The sequence below is a fragment of the Canis lupus genome, chromosome 12, assembly GCF_048164855.1.
Source record: "Canis lupus baileyi chromosome 12, mCanLup2.hap1, whole genome shotgun sequence".
Taxonomy (NCBI): Eukaryota; Metazoa; Chordata; class Mammalia; order Carnivora; family Canidae; genus Canis; species Canis lupus.
In genome coordinates, this window is record NC_132849.1 from 16,041,080 (window position 1) to 16,060,934 (window position 19,855).

A 19,855-nucleotide genomic window follows, 5' to 3' on the forward strand; every position below is an offset into this window, starting at 1 on the left:
TGGTGTCTTAAGGTGTGACTATTTAATGTTTGCCAAAATGTTTAGAACAAAGTAATATTCTTTTTTCCTTTTCTTTTTATTTTATTTACTTGAGAGAGAGAAAAAGAGAAAGCATGATCCAGGGAGGGGCAGTGGGAGAGGGAGAAGCAGACTCCCCACTGAGCAGGGGTCCTGATGGGGAGCTCCATCTCAGGACCCTGGGATCACGACCTGAGCAGAAGGCAGACATTTAACTGACTGAGCCACTCAGGCACCCCTAGAGTAACTTTCAATTGGCCAACCAGATGGTGACTTCTCTTGCAGTTTTGTTTTTGTTATAAAAATTGCTTTCTATAGCAAAAAATGGTAAATAGATATGCGAACAATTAAGAGAAAGGAATCCCAGTATATCACTAAAAAAGCCAGCAAACTGTGAGAGAAGAGGGCAAGAGAATAAAGGAAAAGAGGAACTACAAAAACAACCATAAAACAAGCAACAAAATGGCAATACCTACATTCTTATCGATAATTATTTTGAATGTAAATGAAATAAACACTCCAATTGAAAGACATAAAGTGACAGAATGGATTAAAAAGCAAGACCCATCTATATGCTGCCTACCAGAGACTCATGTCAGACCTAAAAACACCTGCAGATTGGGCGGCCCAGGTGGCTCACCGGTTTAGCGCCACCTTCAGCCCAGGGTGTGATCCTGGAGACCCGGGATCGAGTCCTGAATTCGGGCTCCCTGCATGGAGCCTGCTTCTCCCTCTGCCTGTGTCTCTGCTTCTCTCTCTCTCTATCTATCTCTATCTATCTCTATCTCTATCTCTATCTCTATCTCTATCTATCTCTATCTCTATCTATATCTCTCATGAATAAATAAAATCTTTAAAAAAATAATAAATGAAATAGAAACTAAAATACAATAGAACAGATCAATGAAACCAGAAGTTGGTTCTTTGAAAAGATCAACAAAACTGATATGATTAAATCAGTTAAATCTAATTTAACCAGACTTATTGAGAGAGAGAGAGAGAGAGAGAGAGAGAGAGAGAGAACTTAAACAAAATCAGAATGAAAGAGGAGAAATAACAATCGACACAACAAAAATACAAAGAATTATAAGAGGGTATTATGAAGGTGCACCTGGGTGGCTCAGTGGTTGACTGTCTGCCTTTGGCTCAGGTCGTGATCCCAAGATGCTGGGATGAAGTCCCGCATCTGGCTCCTTGCTGGGATCCTGCTTCTCCCTCTGCCTGTGTCTCTGCCTCTCTCTCTCTCTCTCTCTGTCTCTCATGAATAAATAAATAAAATCTTAAAAAAAAAAAACAACCCAAACAGCCAAAGCAATCCTGAAAAAAGAGCAAAACTGATGGAATCGCAATCCAGATTTTAAGATATACTACAAAGGTATGATGAGCAAAACAGTACGGCACTGGCACAGAAACAGATACATTAAATTAAAAATGATCCAGTAATTCCACTACTGGGTATTGGGGTATTTACCCAAAGAATAGGAAAATACTAGTCTGAAAAGATATATGCCCCCCTGTGTTTATTGCAGCATTACTTACAATAGCCAAATTATGGAAGCAATTCAAGTGTCCACAGATAGATGAATGGATAAAGATGTGGTGTGTATAATCACATGTGCACATGTGCATGCATGTGCACACACCACACACCATGGAGTATTGCTTAGCCATGAAAAAGGATGAAATCTAGAGAATGTGAATGAATCTAGAGAATATAACGTGAATTATATGATAGATACCTAGAATCTATGTGAATGAATCTAGAGAATATAATGCTAAGTGAAGTAAGTTGGAGAAAGACATTGGACAGTCACGTGCAGAAGAATGAAACTAGACCATTCTCTTACACCAGACACAAAGATACACTCAAAATGGATGAAAGATCTAAATGTGAGACAAGAATCCATCAAAATCCTAGAGGAGAACACAGGCAACACCCTTTTTGAACTTGGCCACAGCAACTTCTTGCAAGATACATCCATGAAGGCAAGGGAAACAAAAGCAAAAATGAACTATTGGGACTTCATCAAGATAAGAAGCTTTTGCACAGCAAAGGATACAGTCAACAAAACTAAAAGACAACCTACAGAATGGGAGAAGATATTTGCAAATGACCTATCAGATAAAGGGCTAGTATCCAAGATCTATAAAGAACTTATTCAACTCAACAGCAAAGAAACAAACAATCCAATCATGAAATGGGCAAAAGACATGAACAGAAATCTCACAGCGGAAGACATAGACATGGCCAACAGCACATGAGAAAATGCTCCACATCACTTGCCATCAGGGAAATACAAATCAAAACCACAATGAGATACCATCTCACACCAGTGAGAATGGGGAAAATTAACAAGGCAGGAAACCACAAATGTTGGAGAGGATGTGGAGAAAGGGGAACCCTCTTGCACTGTTGGTGGGAATGTGAACTGGTACAGCCACTCTGGAAAACTGTGTGGAGGTTCCTCAAACAGTTAAAAATAGACCTGCCCTATGACCCAGCAATTTCACTGCTGGGGATTTACCCCAAAGATGCAGACGCAGTGAGATGGCAGGACACCTGTACCCCAATGTTTCTAGCAGCAATGTCCACAATAGCCAAACTGTGGAAGGAGCCTCGGTGTCCATGAAAGATGAATGGATAAAGAAGCTGTGGTCTATGTATACAATGGAATATTACTCAGCCATTAGAAACAACGAATACCCACCATTTGCTTTGTTGTGGAGGGACCTGGAGGGTATTATGCTGAGTGAAATAAGTCAATCGGAGAAGGACAAACATTATATGGTCTCATTCATTTGGGGAATATAAAAAATAGTGAAAGGGAATAAAGGGGAAAGGAGAGAAAATGAGTGGGAAATATCAGCGAGGGAGACAGAACATGAGAGACTCCTAACTCTGGGAAATGAACAAGGGGTAGTGGAAAGGGAGGTTGGCGGGGGGTTGGGGTGACTGGGTGACAGGCAGTGAGGGGGGCACTTGACGCGATAAGCACTGGGTGTTATGTTATATATTGGCAAATTGAACTCCAATAAAAAAAAAAACTTCAAAAAAAGTTGAAAAAATTTTTTTTAAAAGTTGGAGAAAGACAAATACTATATGATTTCACTCATATGTGAATTTAAAAAACAAAATAGATGAATAAAGGGGAAAAAGACAAACCAAAAAATAGACTCTTAACCATAGAGAATAAGCTGATGGTTACCAGAGAGGAGATAGGTGGGAGAATCACAAAATGGGTGATGGGGATTAAAGAGTACACTTTGATGAGCACTGAGTAATGTGTAGAATTACTGAATCACTATATTATATACCTGAAACCAAGATAACACTGTAAGTTAATTATACTGGGATTAAATGGTTTTTTTTAATGATCAAATGTAATCAGGAATATGAATATTATGCAAATTGTTTTAAGCTTTAAAAACTAAACTATTATTTACATTCAACTCCAAACATTTTTTCCCAAGAAGGGGAAATACACTGTAAATCTGAAATCCCCAAACACCCAAGTATTTACAAATATGGGTACAGTTCCAAGGTGCCCTCACAAAAAAGGTTTCCTGTGACTGGGATCCCTGGGTGGCGCAGCGGTTTAGCGCCTGCCTTTGGCCCAGGGCGTGATCCTGGAGACCCGGGATCGAATCCCACGTCAGGCTCCCGGTGCATGGAGCCTGCTTCTCCCTCTGCCTATGTCTCTGCCTCTCTCTCTCACTGTGTGCCTATCATAAATAAATAAAATAAATTTTAAAAAATTGAAAAAAAAAAAAAAAGGTTTCCTGTGACCATATGTGGTTGAGGAATATGCCTTTGGTGTCTAAGGCACAGTTCTTTTTAAATCTAAAATAAGTAGAGGCTTGTCTCTCTTTTTTTAAAATTTTATTTATTTATGTTAAGTAACTCTACACCCAATGTGGGGCTCGAACTCATGATCCAGAGATTAAGAGTTGTACGGTCCACCCACTGAGGCAGCCAGTTGCCCCAAGCAGAAGCTCATTTTTAATGACAAAAAAATTGCTTTCTAAAAAAAAAAAAAAAAAAAAAATTGCTTTCTGTCAAACACATCCATAATTTCCTCACAGGATATATCGGTATGCACTATTTAAAAACTAAAGGGGAAAAAAAAAAAAACTAAAGGGTCATCAAAAGCAAGGAAATTTTGAGAAACTGTCATGGCCAAGAAGAAGCCAAAGGGGACATGACAACGACATGTAATGTGGTGTCCTGGAGGGGCACCAGGGAAAAGATACTAAGGGAAAAGTAAGGATATTGAATAAACTATGGGCTTTAATTTGTAATACCGTATCAATATTGGTTCATTAATTGTAACAAATGTACCACGCTAATCTAAACTGCTGAGAGTAGGGGAAATGGTGTGGGATACACAGGCACTCTACTATCTTCTCCATTTTTCTGTAAATCTAAAATAGTTCTAAAAACAGTTATATAACTGTCCTAAAAACCATTTATTTAAAAAAAGCTAACATTATTACTTGAACCTTAGTTGTTCTCATTTTTTTTACTCTTTCATCCATTTGTTTAGCTGGCTATTCTGCTCCCTGAGGACCTGTGGGTTTTTATAACTGCTGGGGAGGTGGCCTGCTGGCCGAGGCCAGAGATGATGACAGACGTTCAGGTTCTGAATAAATAAATGATGCTTGAATAAAGGTCAACGTGATTGAAGAAACCCTCCTATCTGCCTCTCTAATAATCATTATATTTTTCTAGAACAAAACAAAACAAAATTAAAGTGCCTAAGTGTTCTTTGAAATTCACAGTGTCAGGGTATCTTACCACGACCTAGGAAATGAGACCAGTTTCCTGACAGCACCTAATGACAGACTTAATCCTATCAGCATTATTAGAACGAATGCAAATGTAAAAGATGTCAAAAGTCGGGCTCACTCGGGCAAGGGGAGAATGGTAAGATAGGGATGGTGTGGCTTCAGGCTTCCTGGGTTGCAAGCAAGAAACAACTCTGTTGACTCAAGCCAAAGGTTTCTGACATGCACCTGGCATCTGCGAGGTGGGGGTGGGAGGGGTGTCTTACCTTGCCGGCCAGAGGGTGCTCCAGAAAACTCGGGAAACTCCCAGATGGCAGAGGCCTGGCCCGCCTGGGGCAGGTGGGGGACCGGGGCCCACCTCCAGCTCCGGTGGCCGGGACACTCTCCCACCGTCCCCGATCCCCCGGTGGAATCAGGGGGTGGGGGCAGCCCCTGCAGGCCCCCCTCACCAAGGTGGGTAGGGGATGGAGGCGAGCTGGCAAACACACAGGCGCAGCCGCCCCATGGAAGGAAAGGGGGTGAGCAGGGCAAGCCTCACCCAGTTTTGGGGACAGAGGTAGGGGGTCTGTCCTGACTCAGGAGGCTCTAAGGCACGCAGGGCGGTTCGCCTGTCTTTCACTGCTTGGTCTCTGCCTCTGGACCTGGAAGCGCCCCAGGTGTGAGTATTTTTAAACACCCCAGGTGGTTCTCATTTGCAGCAGGAGTGAGAATCACTGTCTACTTTATTTCCGGTGTCCGCTTCCTCTTAACTCAGATTTGCAAATGCCTCGCAGGGCATCTGCCAGGCCATTTTTCCAACTTCCGTTTCTCCTGGATGGATTCTCTCCATAGTTCCTGATTGGAATTGCCCTTATTTGTTAGCCCAGAGCTTTCCACCAGCCATGAGCTGTCCTTGGTCCTTGGGTCATTTACTCTCACCCTTTCCAGTTTGGATTCGCCAGAAAGAGACTTGGATTCCTCCGCTCTTTGCCAATTCAAGCACATGGCTGGGGTTTGGTGGCCCCAGGGCCCCTCCCAGGCTGCTGGCCAGCCCGTGGGCTAGCTGCTAGCTGGGTGGTCTAATCAGGGGAGAGAGGGGCACTACATGAACCCTTGGGACCCAACCAGCCTGGGGGAGGGCTATGGGCAGGGCAGTGTCCCTTAGGTTGATTTATCTGGTCAGCAAGCACCTATCTCAAGGTGCTTTGGATTTTCTGCTGGAGAAGAGTACATTGTTTTTAAAAGGACACTTGAGGGGATCCCTGGGTGGTGCAGCAGTTTGGCGCCTGCCTTTGGCCCAGGGCGCAATCCTGGAGACCCGGGATCGAATCCCACGTTAGGCTCCCGGTGCATGGAGCCTGCTTCTCCCTCTGCCTGTGTCTCTGCCTCTCTCTCTCTCTCTCTCTCTCTCTGTGTGACTATCATTAAAAAAAAAAAAAAAAAAAAAGGACACTTGACTCAGAAAATGTACCAAATCGATTCAGCAATTTCCACAAGTAGCACTTAATCAAAAAGCTAAGGGTTGGCCGTATCAGATACAATGTTATACTCTGGCCACTCAGAGTAAACAATTTCTTCTTGTTTAATCAACTAAAAAGAAGCTCTGATTCCTCTCCCAACTTTCCTTTTAGTTTTGGAGGAAGGATAACTGCAGAGGGCGGCAGGGAACTCCTTGAAACGTTGTTGCCAGATTTGGGAACAGACATGTGGAAGTGGTAGGGCTGACACGTTTCTCCGGGCCTGAAGAGTCACCTGGGGTGGGAGTGGGGTGAAGCCAGGCAAGAGTCCGAAGTTCTCTGGTGTCCCCCCACTCCTAGGAGGCCTGCCAGGCCACATCATCTTTCCCTCCAGTCAAGAATACCTATTGTTGGGGGGCCTGGGTAGCCCAGTCAGTTAAGTGTCTGACTTCAGCTCCAGTCCGATCTCCCGGTCCTGGGATGGAGCCCAGCGTCGTGCTCCCTGCTCGGTGGGGTCTGCTTCACCTTCTCCCTCTACCTGCTGCTCCCCCTGCACATGCTCTTTCTGTCTCTCTCTAAAATAAATACAATCTTAAAATTAAAAAAAAAAAAAAAAAAAAAGCCTGTTGTTTGCCCCAGCCTCTTCTTGGCACAGAACCCTCACTTTTTTTTTGCCAATTGCTCTTCTCTCCACTCTAAACCAGAGTCCAGAGAAAGACTGCCGCGTCATAGGACTCCTGGGTGGCACCTGATTCAAGGTGGGCCCATCAGAGGCCTTCCCTGGCATTCTTTGGACTGGAACTTGGAAGAAAGTTCTGCCCTTCTCGCGCCTTGGACATTAAGTATAAAAATTCAGAGCTCTGGGCAGTACAGTGAGTCATACACGGGCAGTATATGGTGAATGCCCATCTACGAGAAATGTATCTAATAAAGTCGATCTGCAGAGAGAAATAGACAGAAGATGCGGAGCCCCGGGGACCTGTGGGACACTTAGCTCTACCCCATCCTTTCGGCAGCTCGGCTCTTCAGCGTCTCCTTCAATAGGTGAACCGCCCCAGTGTCCTGCCCGTAGCGCACAAGCGCCAGTGTACAGTTATCCTTCCTTCTAGAGCTTCCCCCAAAACTTAGTGGCTTCAAACAACAAATATTTATTATCTCCCAATTTCTGTTGGTCAAGAATTGGGAGTAGCTTAGCTCAGTGGTTCTGGCAAGCGGCAGTCAAGGTGCCGGCTGGGGCGACAGCTGTCTGAAGGCTTAGCTGTGGCTGGGACTCGGGAGGACACGCTTCTGAGACGGCTTACCCAAATGGCTCTGGTTTGGGCAGAAGGTTTAGTTCCGTGCTGGCCGTCGGCAGGCCTGTCCCATAGGCTGTGGCTAAGAGGCGGCGGTTCCTCGCGAGGCCCTCTCCACGGCTGCTCGAGGCCCTCACGACATGGCGGCTCCCTTCCCCCAGTCAGCAACCCGAGGAGGAGCAGGAAGCCGCGGTGCCTTCTACCACATAGTCCCTGAAGCTGCACCTTGTCATTTCTACGTTATTCTGTTCCTGAGAAGCAGAGGCTACGTCCAGCCCAGCCCCAGGAGGACAGCTGGGCTCCACGCAGGTAACCAACCGGTGCCGAATCCTGTTCCCGCCGACCGCTACCTTCTCCAGGCCTCGGGGCTTTTCCGAGGCGTTTCCTCCCTCCACCACCTAAAAGCTGTCCCCTGCGCTGCGCTTTCAGAGGCGCCTCTGATCCTCGGTTCTGTTTTATCCTGGCTTCTCAGCTCTTACACAACTCAGCTCTTATTCCATGTAAAAGGCGGGTCTGCCTTGGCAGGACACCAATCCCTCCCCCATACTGCGGAGACAGAGAATATTTTTAAACCCCAAAATGGGGGCATGGTATGGGAACAGAACATTCACAATTTGTGCTGCTCCCAAACTCAGGCCCCAGGTTGTTTTAACGACATACTTTCATTTCTTAGGGAGGTACTGGGGAGCCTCGGAAATGCTAGTGACCACGGCTTTCCCTGGTGAGCAGCTCCATGACAGACAAAGGACACACTGGAGAAAGAAGCAGATGATCAGGCCGCCCTCACCACGGTGACTGGGGTGCTGGGGACCAGGAGGGGCAGTGGACACAGTGGCTCAGGAAGCTGTCCAGCAGGGAAGCGGGGGTGGCAGGGCAGGAGCCACACGGGAACAGGAGAACCCATTAGGGCTCTCAGTTGCAAGCAACACTGACCAGACTGGTGTGAACAATAAAGAATTTAGTGAAAGGACATGGAACAGTCACAGATTTGTGGGAACAATGGCGAACCAGCTTCTGCTTTGGGCAGGAACGGGGAAGGCTCTGTTACCAGAGCCTAAAAATCATGCCACCGACCCAGACACTGCGACGGCCACGGCAGACTCCAGAGACGGCAGCTTGTTACACAAACTCTCCCACAGTCTCGCACAGGCGGAGCGCCGGACCCTGCTGCCGCGGCTGCTGGGATGGACGTGCCACTACCCCTCCTTCTCAGCTCCCCAATTCAAAGTCCAGATCCGTCTGATGGGCTGGGTCTAGACCACCGACCTGTGCCCATTGGCGAGGGAGCTGGGAAAGCAAACCTTTTCCACTTCTGCTGTGGGAGGTGAGATGCAGAGTGTGGCAGATCTTCAAGCAGGAAGAAGACCTTGACCCTGGCGTCCCAGACTCCTCAGAGTCCACGCCAGGTAGTAAGAAATTGAAGGTCTAACATCATTCTGGTAAGAAGTTTGGAGGAAGGGAAAGACAGGCATTAAACTGAGGGAATAGTAAAACCAAACAATATTTTTTTTCTCTTTCCTTTTTTTCTTTTCTTTTTTGGTAAGATTAAGGGGCCTTAATAGTTCCCTAGAGGAGAAGAAACAAGAAAGTCTCTTGACATGACAACTAGCTGGCACTCCAATCCACGTGTGTAGCAGCAAGACTGCAGTGTCTGAGGACAAGAGCACTCTGGGCAAAAGGACAGTGCCTCTGAAACAAAGGAACTGGATGCATCACCAGTGGCTCTTCAAAGGTTTCAGTTGTCTGTTGCCTTTAATTAATCTCTAAATAGAGAACATATCCTTCTATGATTATAATACAGAAATGTCTATGAACAAAATACATAACTTTTTTGATAAATGCCTAGGAAAGGATGGTGTCAGCCAAGTTCATCCAAAGGCGTTAAGTAGCAGCATCTATGTAGCCAGGCCATGGTCAGTGTTTGGGGACAGAGGTAAATATCCGCAATCCGTGCATCCCTTTGATTTCTTCTTTTAGTGCCTAAGTAAGTAGAAGAGCATCACTGTTTTGCATTTGACATGGATTACAGTAAGTCTCTGTGAGTGTGTTTGGCTCCACAGGAGGCTCAACACCTGCTTTGGCTAACCAGTTTTTCCTTTTTTTTTAGAAAATAGTTTTGTTTTGTTTTTTTAAAATTAGTGTCTAATGAGGCTCAAAAATCAAAAGTTATAGAAAGGTGTGCACTGAAGTTTCCTTCCCCCCGCCCCCAAACCTGTCCTCCACCACCCCTCATTCCCACCACCATCCACAAATAGAGAAATGGTGTCAATTTCCTGTGTGTCTTTGCAATGATTGAAAAATGCATATTTAAGCTAATATGAATATAGCTCCACCCTGGTACCTTTTTTTTTTTTTTTTAAGATTTTCTTTATTTATTTATGAGAGACCTAGAGAGAGAGTGAGGAAGGCAGAGGCAGAGGCAGAGGCAGAAGCAGGCTCCCTGCAGGGAGCTCAATGCAGGCTTGATCCTAGGACCCCGGGATCACAACCTGAGCTGAAGGCAGATGCTCAACCACTGAGCCACCCAGGTGTCCCACCCTGCTACCTTTTAGGAACACAAATGGTAGTATTTTAAACACACTGTTCTATACTCCCCCTTGTCCACTAGCCACTGGATATCTTCATTGTGTACTGCTCTTGGACTTACCAATTTGCCTGATATTTAGGTAGCTGTGTCCGTCTGGTGCAGCCTGATTGGTCCAGGGGTGACATGGGACCCAAACTGGGCCAATCAGAATCTCGACTGGGATTTTTCTGGGTGGAGCCTTGTCTCGGGTCATTTTACTTGAACAATGTCAGTTGGAGGTGGCTGAGGGCCATATTTTCCAATAAAAAGAGAAAGCCCATCTCCAGTAGGAGATAGTAAGGCCAACACACAGAAACTAAAAGCTCAGAGAGGTGGAGAGAGAGAGCATGAAAAAGAGCAAACAGATAAACTTGTTTAAGACCCTAGGGACATCTGTCTGGATGGCTCAGTGGTTATCCCAGGCTCCTGGAATCAAGTTCTGCATTGAGCTCCCTACAGGGAGCCTACTTCTCCTTCTGCCTTTGCCTCTGCCTCTGTGTCTCTCATGAATAAATAAAATCTTAAAAAAAAAAAAACCCAAAAAACAACCCTGAATCTAGATATACCAGAAACCAGATAATTCTGGCAATTTATTCCCTTTGTTTGCATTTGCTACTTTACAACAAAAAATATCCCTAACGTGTGGTCAGGTTTATAGGGAGAAGACTCCTTAGAGAAAATCTAGTCCTATCCCTTTCTTCGATAAAAAGAAATGGAATCTGTCCCCTGTCCAAACTCAGCAAGCGAGGAACAGAATTAGGACCTGAACCTAATGTTGTGGCTACTTCTCGTTTCCCTTGGGCTCCTGTCCAGCCCCGAAGCAGGAGCTGCTGTGTGCTGGGAGCCAAGGACATGTACCACCCCCTTCCACACTCACCAACTCACCAACGCCCCTGGACTCTGCAGACAACAGAAATGCCCCGAGGGGCATGGGGGAAGACTCCTGTCCTCACCCTGGAGAGGGAACGTAGCTGGGCCACAAGCTCTCTGCTTTCTGCAGGCACAGAATGCCCCCTAAAGGCTGTCCCTGTCCCCATGTTTAGGCTGTCACCTGGGGCACAATCCTTAAAGCCTCCTTGGCTAGTGTGGGCCCAGGCACACCTTCACATGGAAGGCCTTGAGCCCTCATGCCCTGGGCACTGAGACCTCCCAATGCCTTCTAGCAGCTCTCTTGCAGGCTTCTGAGACGAGGTCAGCATATCTCCCCACTACAGAAGGTCTTACAGATCATTGGACTAGGGGCACTTGGGTAGCTCGGTTGGTTAAGCATCTGTCTTCAGCTCAGGTCATGATCCCCAGGTCCTGGGATTGAGCCCCACATCGGGCTCTCTGCTCAGAGAGGAGCCTGCTTCTCCCTCTCCCTCTGCCTGCTGCTCCCCCTGCTTGTGCTCGCTGTCTCTCTCTCTCTCTGTCAAATAAATAAATAAATAAATAAATAAATAAATAAATAAATAAATAAATAAATAAAATCTTTAAAAGAAAAAAAAAGATCAAGCAGGCAAGCAGGTAATTTCACAGCTGATGTCCTGGTAGGGAAGTGACTGGGCCATAGCCCCACAGTTTGTAAGATGTAGTTTGGGTAAACATTTCTCAGTGCCTGCTACTGTGCTGGGGTCACAGATACAAAAGGCATGGGAAAAGGATGAAAGAGGTAAAGGGAAGTAATACAAGGGCCCCCAAAATGGGCAAGGGAGATAGTGATAGGCGCTGCCAGTCCACAAGCACACAGGCGTTGCTGTGCATGTTCACAGGAGGGAGCTTGCATTGACACTGGCCCTTCATGGAGGAGGCAAACCAGGAGCTGGACAGTTGGGAGTGGGACAGGCAGAGGGACCAAGAAGTGGGTCCAGGAGGGAAGGCTGGGAACCTGGCCCAATTCACCAGGGGAAGCCTGGCTGTGAATCAGGAGCAGGCCACAGAGAAGAGGGTGGGTCTGGACTCCCCCAGGCACCAGGGCATCCGCTGTGGGGCTCCAGGCAGGGGAGATATGGGTGGAGGCACCTTCAGGGACAGGTGAATGGGCAACACACAAGAAAGAGGCTGAGAAGGGGAGAGGGCACCTGCTGTGGCCAAAATGCCTTCCACATGCGTCACAAGGCCAGACACGTGTGGCCAGACATCTCATGCGATCTTTGCCAATAAGGACACGGAGGCTTGGATCCCACTGTGCAGCAGACAGCCAAGAAGGAACCGGCCTCGTCTAACACAAAAGGGAACTCAGTGCTCACTTCTCTCCCTGTGGCTGTTTCCCAGGGCAGGAAAAGGCTGGGTGGCATCCCTGGGGCCTGGCCCAAAGTCAATACTGGTGACTATTCCAGAGGAGAAGGCTGATGAGCCTCAGATGCTGAAAGAGTCTAGGCCACAGGTCGGCAGGGTCCCTGAAGAATGGCACATTTCTGCTGAGGGTGGGGCAGGTGTGAGTCGTGATAGCAGGGACACCTTGTCCCCAGGGAATCAGGCAGGGAGATCGTAAGTGGATTCTGGGATCAGATGGACCACGTGGCCTCTCAAGGGCATTTTGGGCCTGAGAGTCTTGATTCTATTAGGGTGACAAAGCAAGACCAACGGGGAAAGCTTCACCCCAGCCCAGGACCACCAGGCCCCCCACCCAATAGCTGGGGCATCCAGAGCATCCCAGCAGATCCTCCAGTGCCACCATCACTTCCTCCCGAATAAGCTGCTGACTCAGCACCCATGGAACAGAAGCTGGGGAGTGCGGAGTCTGCTCACCTCTCTTCCACTCCACTTTTAGGTCAGACTCCTCCTCCGTGAGTGCCCATCAGAACCCTCATTTCCAACACCTCTAATAGATGGGCGGCTAACTCCAGGTCGAGCTTAGCCCCCTGCAGGCCAACTGACTTGCTTTCAAAGACATTTCATTCTGTTCCTCCCACAGATTCCCACAGAGCCAACACCTGCAAATGTGATCATCTGAAAATGCCCAGGAGTGCAAGAGTACCTTGAGATGTGTGCAGTGGAGCCCTAGCAGCTTGCTGTGGCTGACCAGGGCCTCTGCACAGGCTGAGGGTCTGGCTCTGGCTCAGTGGGCATCTGGCTGTGGAACCACATGGCCTGCTAACAGCTTGAGTGGGCAATAAGCAGTGCTTGGGTGGGCAAAGCGGCTACTATAGTGACCTGAGTTTTAAAAGTACACCAGTGCCAGCAGGTGAATTCTCTGAAATGTGAGGGCTTTCAGCCACCAAACATTTCCTTTATCTGTGAGCCAATAACCAAACGAGGCCAGTTCTCCTTACTGTCTACAAACTCTCAAAAACTGGTTGGGCTTCTGTATGTGCCAGCTCCCTTGTGAGGTGTAGGCAACACAGCAGTGTACAAAACATACCCAGGGCCGGCCTGCATGGAGCTAGCTTCCTAGCACAGTGCAGACTGGCGTGCAGGGCTCTCCCACTAGGATGGTACCAGGAAAGTCCATATTCTACGGGGGTCCAGAGGAAGCCTTGAGCCCATGATGATGTAGGGGACATTCCCTCAAACCGAGGGAACAGCTGCGTTCCCCCTCAGACACGGCATGGGCTCCACCCAATGCTGTGGACAAAGATGATGATGGTGATGGCCGCTGATGTTTACTGACAGCTTACAAGGTGGCAGGCCGTGTTCTCAGTGCCACATGTGTGCTTTACCACTAATTTTCAAAACAGCCCTCTGAGGTGAGTCCTGTTTCTCTTCCCAGTGACAGATTAAAAAACTGAGGCACAGGCCCACAGCGTTGATTAAGTTGCCCAAGTTTCCACGGCTAGAAAGTAGCAGAGTCCACGTGTGTGATGTGGGCAGACAGACTCTAGAACCTGCCTCCTTCCCCACTTGTAACGGTGGCTTCAGGCCAGGGGATGCACTCAAAATAACAGTGCCCCTAGGAGTCCAGGCACACCAGACAGCCTGAGTAATTTTGAGGCCAGTCAGGTCTTCCCTGTCTTGCCTTGGCTCCTACCTCTGAGATCACGTGGGACTACAAGCACTTTTGGGAAAGCAAAGTAGCCGTTCCACCCCAGACCTCTCGGCAGACCAGCAGCACACCATATGGCCATAGATGTCCACATCCAAGCCAAAGACTGGGCTCTGTGAAGAATCCAAAGATGGATTCAAAAGGAAACAGCCCACAAAGGGATGACAGGGCCAAGGGACAGACAGCAGGGACATAACTATTCGGGACGCAAGGCAGAAAATGCTGCAGTCAGAGGGTGCAGGGACATTCAATCCCTGCCAGGCAGGTGGGGGGCGGGGCAGCGTTTGAGCTGGGTGCTGAAAAAGAGGAAGGGAACCCAGGCAGGAGGTCTGATCTGGACAAAGGTCCAGATGCACAGACAGAAAAACAAGCAGGGGCCAAAGGAGGGTTCATTCGGAGAAGGGTGGAGGCCTGGAATAGCTCTGGGACACTGGAACCAGATATACACAGGGCCACAGAGGGGTTCTCATGACCAGAGCTGTGTTGCACAAAAATTAAACTAGTTCACAATGTGCAAGACTTTCCAGAATGGTGTCAGATGCCCCTGCTGCAGGGGGTGGCTCTGCAGATGCAGGCCAGGGGTCAAGGCTGGTATAAATTCCAAGTAAAATAAGCATAGATCATGAATAAGCTGGACCTAGCCTGGTTAAATCTGATGTTCTGGGCCCCAAATGTCCTGTCACTGGGTCTGGGGCAGCTGGAGGAATTTTCAATCATGCCATACCCAGCTGCAAAGCAGTCCAAAGAGATGCTAAAAAAATATCTTTAAATCTACAAAAACATCTATTTTTTAGTACGTGTATGTTTACAAATATGTAAGGCAAACATTGGTAGCATTACATAAAGAAATATATAAGGAAATGTAAAATAACTATTGGGTAGTTTGTTTTCAGTTCTGAATAAAATTCCTATTTGCCCACCATCTGATTCCAGATAGTTCCAGATTACATTTTGCTCACGTCCTGAATGCTGTCTGCATGAGTGTGGTATTGCATTACTCTTTCCTAGGACTGACAATTAAAATGCCCTCCCTGCTCCTCAGGCCCTCTCAAGATACTGGAGCCCAGCAACAGCTTCTACTGACCTGATTGACCATTTGATGCTGTTGGACGGTTCTTTTCTCCTTAAATTCTTCTGACTCGATCTGGATTTCATACATCGCCCCACAGCCTCCTGAAATAAACAGGACTTGAAAGTCTTTCAGTTATTAACTTACAGCGGCCACAATCCCATAGATCCTCAAAGTACCATATAATCCAAAGTAGGTATGAATATTCTTATTTATTTATTTATTTATTTATTTTTAAATATTCTTATTTGGGAAAGTTGCTAAAACTGTCAAGGCTTGCAACCCGACCACACACCCCCTACAGGCTGTCTTGATCCAAAATGTGCTCTTCCTTTTCCAAGGCAGTTGCCCTACCCAGGAGTATTACTTGTGGACTATGTAACATAAGGCACAAGGCATGGAAAGCCTAGGAAACGTAGGTTTGCCCCATATTTGTTTAGTAGGCCAACCAACTATGGAATGGAAGGTTCAACCTTCCAAAGGACCAGCAATCAATATTTTTAAAAATGCAAAAATTGGGATGCCTGGGTGGCTCAGCAGTTGGCTTGCCTTTGGCTCAGGTTGTGGTCCCGGGGTCGGGTCCCACATCGGGCTCTCTGCATGGAGCCTGCTTCTCCCTCTGCCTCTGTCTCTCTCTCGCTCTATTATGAATAAATAAATAACATCTTTAAAAATAAAATAAAATAAAAATGAAAAATACAACAAAGCTTGGTTTAAAAAAAAACTGCGTAATACTAATGGAAAGAAAAGAATGGGCGCATGAGAGAGACAGGGACACAGCAGTATGGTGGCAGCTGCAGACATGCTGGTCACTGAGCTGTAGTCATCAAGCTCTCCTTAGCCCCTCCTGGTCTGGGAGCAGCCCTCAGGGTCTCATCTTGGGCTTCCTCAGGGAGGGAGCAGCTTTTTGGCCATGTTGTCCAGGCAGAGCCTATGGTGGACACATCCACCCCCTGCCCAAACTTTGTCTCCACGTGGCTGGAGAGCTAGTGCTGATGACTGATGGAAGGGTGCTGCCCTAGCATGAAGCAGTGTGGGCAAGAAGGAACATGTACCCAGGGCTGGTAGCACCCAGCTAGTTTCTGAGAGGTGCAATTTACTCAGCAGGCTTTATGTGCACTAGGGATCCGAGCTTTGGTTAACCAAGCTTCCTGGCCTCGATTCCCTTTCCACACTCCATTCAGGGCGAGGCAGGGGCAGCCCGAAGGCCACGTTCCAGCTCTGGCTGACCTGAGCCTGGGGCAGCTATAGGACTCCTAACGTCAAGGCCTCAGCACCACCCTGGAACACCCCAGAGGGCTTGCCTGACCTCCCATGCCAGTGGATCTTTGGATTGATTAATTTGTCTGTAGTTTCAAATAAAAAGTACTTTTTTAGACTTTCTCCTGATGCTTGCAGATGTTATGTTCTCAGAGAAGCCAGGGAGCCCTCGTGGCAAAGACACGTCTGGGTCTGGAGAGATGCAGGTAGATGCCCACCTTCCTGCTAAGCTGTTCTACATGTGTGTCTGGACAAAGGCCCTGTCCTCCTGGCCTGGGTGCAGAACTCGCCTCCCCAGCCTCTTCCTAACACGCAGTCCCCCATGGACTTCTGAGGTGCCTGGGGCTGGTAACTGGACTCAGCAGAGTCTGCCTGCGTCCCCCTATGTCCTGGTGCTGGTTCCACTTCTGCTACCTCCTTCCTGTGAGGGGCTGGGTTCTTTGGCCTTTTTGGGCTCAGCTCCTCATGAGGAAAGGAAGAAAGTTACTTTCAAAAGGATAAAATCCTTCTGGGGTCAGCTCTAGCTCTAACATTCTAGGGTGTCAGAAGAATGTGGAGAAACTAATGTTCATCTCCAAGTCAAATTAAAGACTCGGGACCTGAACCTCAGGGTGACTAGAGGGATCATTGGAATCGCACCGGGCTAGCGACCAGAAGTCCTCCCAGCCGGGCCATATCCCCACACACAGTTTCCCTCTAATGCTTCCACATCCACCTCCCTGCCATCAGCTGGGAGAGGCCATATTCCATCTGTCCAAAAGCCACACGTACTGAGAAGCCGCTGATGGCGAGTTGGCTCTGTCCAGCCCCCTGCCTCTCCCCCAGCAGAGGGCCCAATCCCACCAAACTCCGTGGGAAGGAGAGAAAAACCTCACCTGAAATGTCAGTGACTTTGATAGCTGTAGCCCCAGGAAACTTTTCTTTGAGAATCCGGGTCACTTTGAGCTCCCCCTCAGTCTGCGAGGCAAACATCCGCTGGGCACAGTGGACAAGAGGAGGCTGCCGCAGAACAGAGAAGAGTCATGGCAGGGCAAGATGATGGCGCCCCCAGGCCCCACCTGCCTTTACCCCCCACCCCGGGGCCCAGCCCCCGCCTCCAGCGTGGCCATGGGCTGTATCAGAGGGACTGTGTGGCATCGGATGTCCGCTGAAGCTCCCAGGACACAGAACAAACGTTTTGGGGAGTAAATGGAGCCGAGAAGTGAAATGACTCAACTTTGACTCCAGAGACAAGACAAACTTAAGAGACCTTGAACTCCTCAGGGTACTGCAGTGAGAGAGACACCATGACATCAACTTTAGAGGTGAAGAAACGAGGGAGGGGGGCATGAAGGCAAGTGCTAGGGTGGGTCCATCAGTGAGATGCAGAGCTAGAGGCTGGCCAGGGCGCCTCAGACGCATCTCCCCAGGCCAGCGTGCCCACACCCACACCTGGCTGGGACCAAATGCGGCCTATCCTGTCAGCCTGATGAACATTTCACACCCTCCAGTGGGATGTGGCCTTGTGGCCTGTTGCTCACTAAGCCAGGTGCACTTTGCGATCTGTACTAATTCTTATTGGGAAGAAGCAACAAAATGCTATTAAATGACCTAAAGGAGAAACATTGTTAGGTTATTTACCTTTGGCAACAGCACTCACCCTGCCCCTTGGGGGATACCACAGGGAGCCAGTGCTTCCGATGGGAACATGTCTCAACTCTTATAGTAGAAAGAACAAAAAACCGGGCCTGCAGCCTCTTGGCTGGGTTGAGCACATGCTGAAAGGGAGACTGAACAGAGAGCATGGCAGGTCTTGAATGCCAGGCTAAAGGTTATGGAGTTTGAGGCCTCTTGGTGCCAAAGTAACCTGCACAAAACAGTGTCTTTAGAAGCTAGTCAGGAAAGTCAGGAAAATGCCCAGTATTACAAAGGGAGCAGCACAGGGCCTGAGACTGGAGGGGGATGGCAGGTGGGAGACACAAGTGCTGTATATCTGATGCTGGTCCTGAAAGCACCATCCCTTCACCCTTCAGTCCCGTCCTCGGGCCTTTCCTGATGGCCTAGAGCAGGGTGCTGTGTTAGATCTCAAAGGACCTTTTTCTTCGTCTTTTAAGTAGGCTCCACACCCACCGCAGAGCCTAACACAGGGCTTGAACTCATCACCCTGAGATCAAGAGTCAGGCTCTTAACTGACTGAGCAACCCAGGTGCCCCTCGAAGCGCCATCCTTAAAATGATCTGTGCACTGGCTTATTCACCAGCTGGTTTCGAAGGTTCAGACTGCATCTATCCTCTTACTGCAGCCTTCCAAAGCTGGGCCAGGACAGGCCCTCCAGGAGACTTGGGTGAAGGATGGATGAAAGAATGAACAAATGAATGAGCAGAATGTGCACCTCATTCAGCCACGCCCCCTGGCACCTGCAAAGAAGTCTCAATTCTAGCAGGCGGTTGCAGTGCAGGTCAGAAGAAAGATCTGGAATGAGACTGAGTGCTGTGTGGAAGGACAGGAACTTGATGTTGTGGGCCTGGCTAAGATTGGGCTGGAGGAGGGGGAGGGGATGGAGCCTCTTTGGAGGACAGAGACTCGGGGCAGGGGCAAGGGCGGAGGGTAACCAGGTAGCAGGGAGCAGTAATCACTAAGGGGGAGGGTGCTTAGCATTGCCGAGTCCTTGGGAGGTCGTCCCTCCATTTGAGCCAATTTGGAGGCAGCGGCCTTTACCCGAGCAAGCTACTGACAAAACTCCTAAATGCTGAAAGTTGTCAGCTCTTTACACTTGGCGGAGGCAGGTTCAAGAGCAGCCGGAGCGAAGTAAGAAGGTGAGGGCAAGTGGAAGAAGGGAGGAGAGCGGGAGTCAGAGACGGAGAGAACCGAGGAGAGCGCGCGGGGAGTGCCCTCTGCTGGGCGTCCACTCCGGGCGCGTGGGACTCCGAGAAGGTTCAGGTCGCAGAGCCCGGAGGACTTGCCCAAAGCCCGGAGCCCCGCACGCCCCGGCTCCCGGCCAGGACTCGGGGTGACCGCGGGGTCTCCGGCGCCGAGCGTCGACACCGCTTGCTCCGCGCCCGCCGGACGGCGACGGTTTCTGTCTGTCCCCCTCGCCCCCCCAGGCCCCGACCCCCGACCCCCCCCCCCCCCCAGGCTCGGAGCTCCGCCAGCGCGCGCGGGGCCCTGACGTTTCTCCGCTGCCCGGGCCGGGCCCCCTCCCCTGCAGGGCCGAACCCACCAGGAGTGGACGGGAGGGAGGCAGGGAGGGAGGCAGGGAGGGCCGGCCCCGGGCCCTGCGCCGCGCTCTCCGGGAGCCCGGCCCCGAGGCCCCGCCGCGCCTCCCGCCCGGGAGCAGCAGCCCGGCCCGCCCGCGCTCACCCCGCGGATCCCGCGGAGCAGCGGCCCCGCCGCGGCCGGGCTCCACGCCGCCATGCCCGGCCGACGCGGCCCGCCGCCCGAGGTCGCCGCGTCCCCCGAGAGGCGCGGGGCCGGAGCCCGGGAGCC

The 19,855-nt window shown here is 49.3% G+C and overlaps 1 protein-coding gene and 1 long non-coding RNA gene across 2 annotated transcripts; one reads left to right on the plus strand and one right to left on the minus strand.

The window, feature by feature from the left end:
* The first annotated feature begins 7,270 nt into the window (after nt 1–7,270).
* Nucleotides 7,271–9,513, plus strand: LOC140601216 (uncharacterized). Its single transcript, XR_012004261.1, has 2 exons — nt 7,271–7,840; nt 8,205–9,513. It is a non-coding gene; the product is annotated as an uncharacterized lncRNA (long non-coding RNA).
* BOLA3 (bolA family member 3) lies at nt 9,265–19,850 on the minus strand. Its single transcript, XM_072769862.1, has 4 exons — nt 19,730–19,850; nt 17,266–17,389; nt 15,146–15,234; nt 9,265–9,511 (listed from the first exon to the last, which is right to left on the minus strand). The coding sequence occupies exons 1-4, from the start codon at nt 19,781–19,783 to the stop codon at nt 9,446–9,448; spliced, it is 333 nt and encodes a 110-aa protein (XP_072625963.1). The 5' UTR covers nt 19,784–19,850; the 3' UTR covers nt 9,265–9,445.
* Between the last annotated feature and the right edge of the window lie 5 nt (nt 19,851–19,855).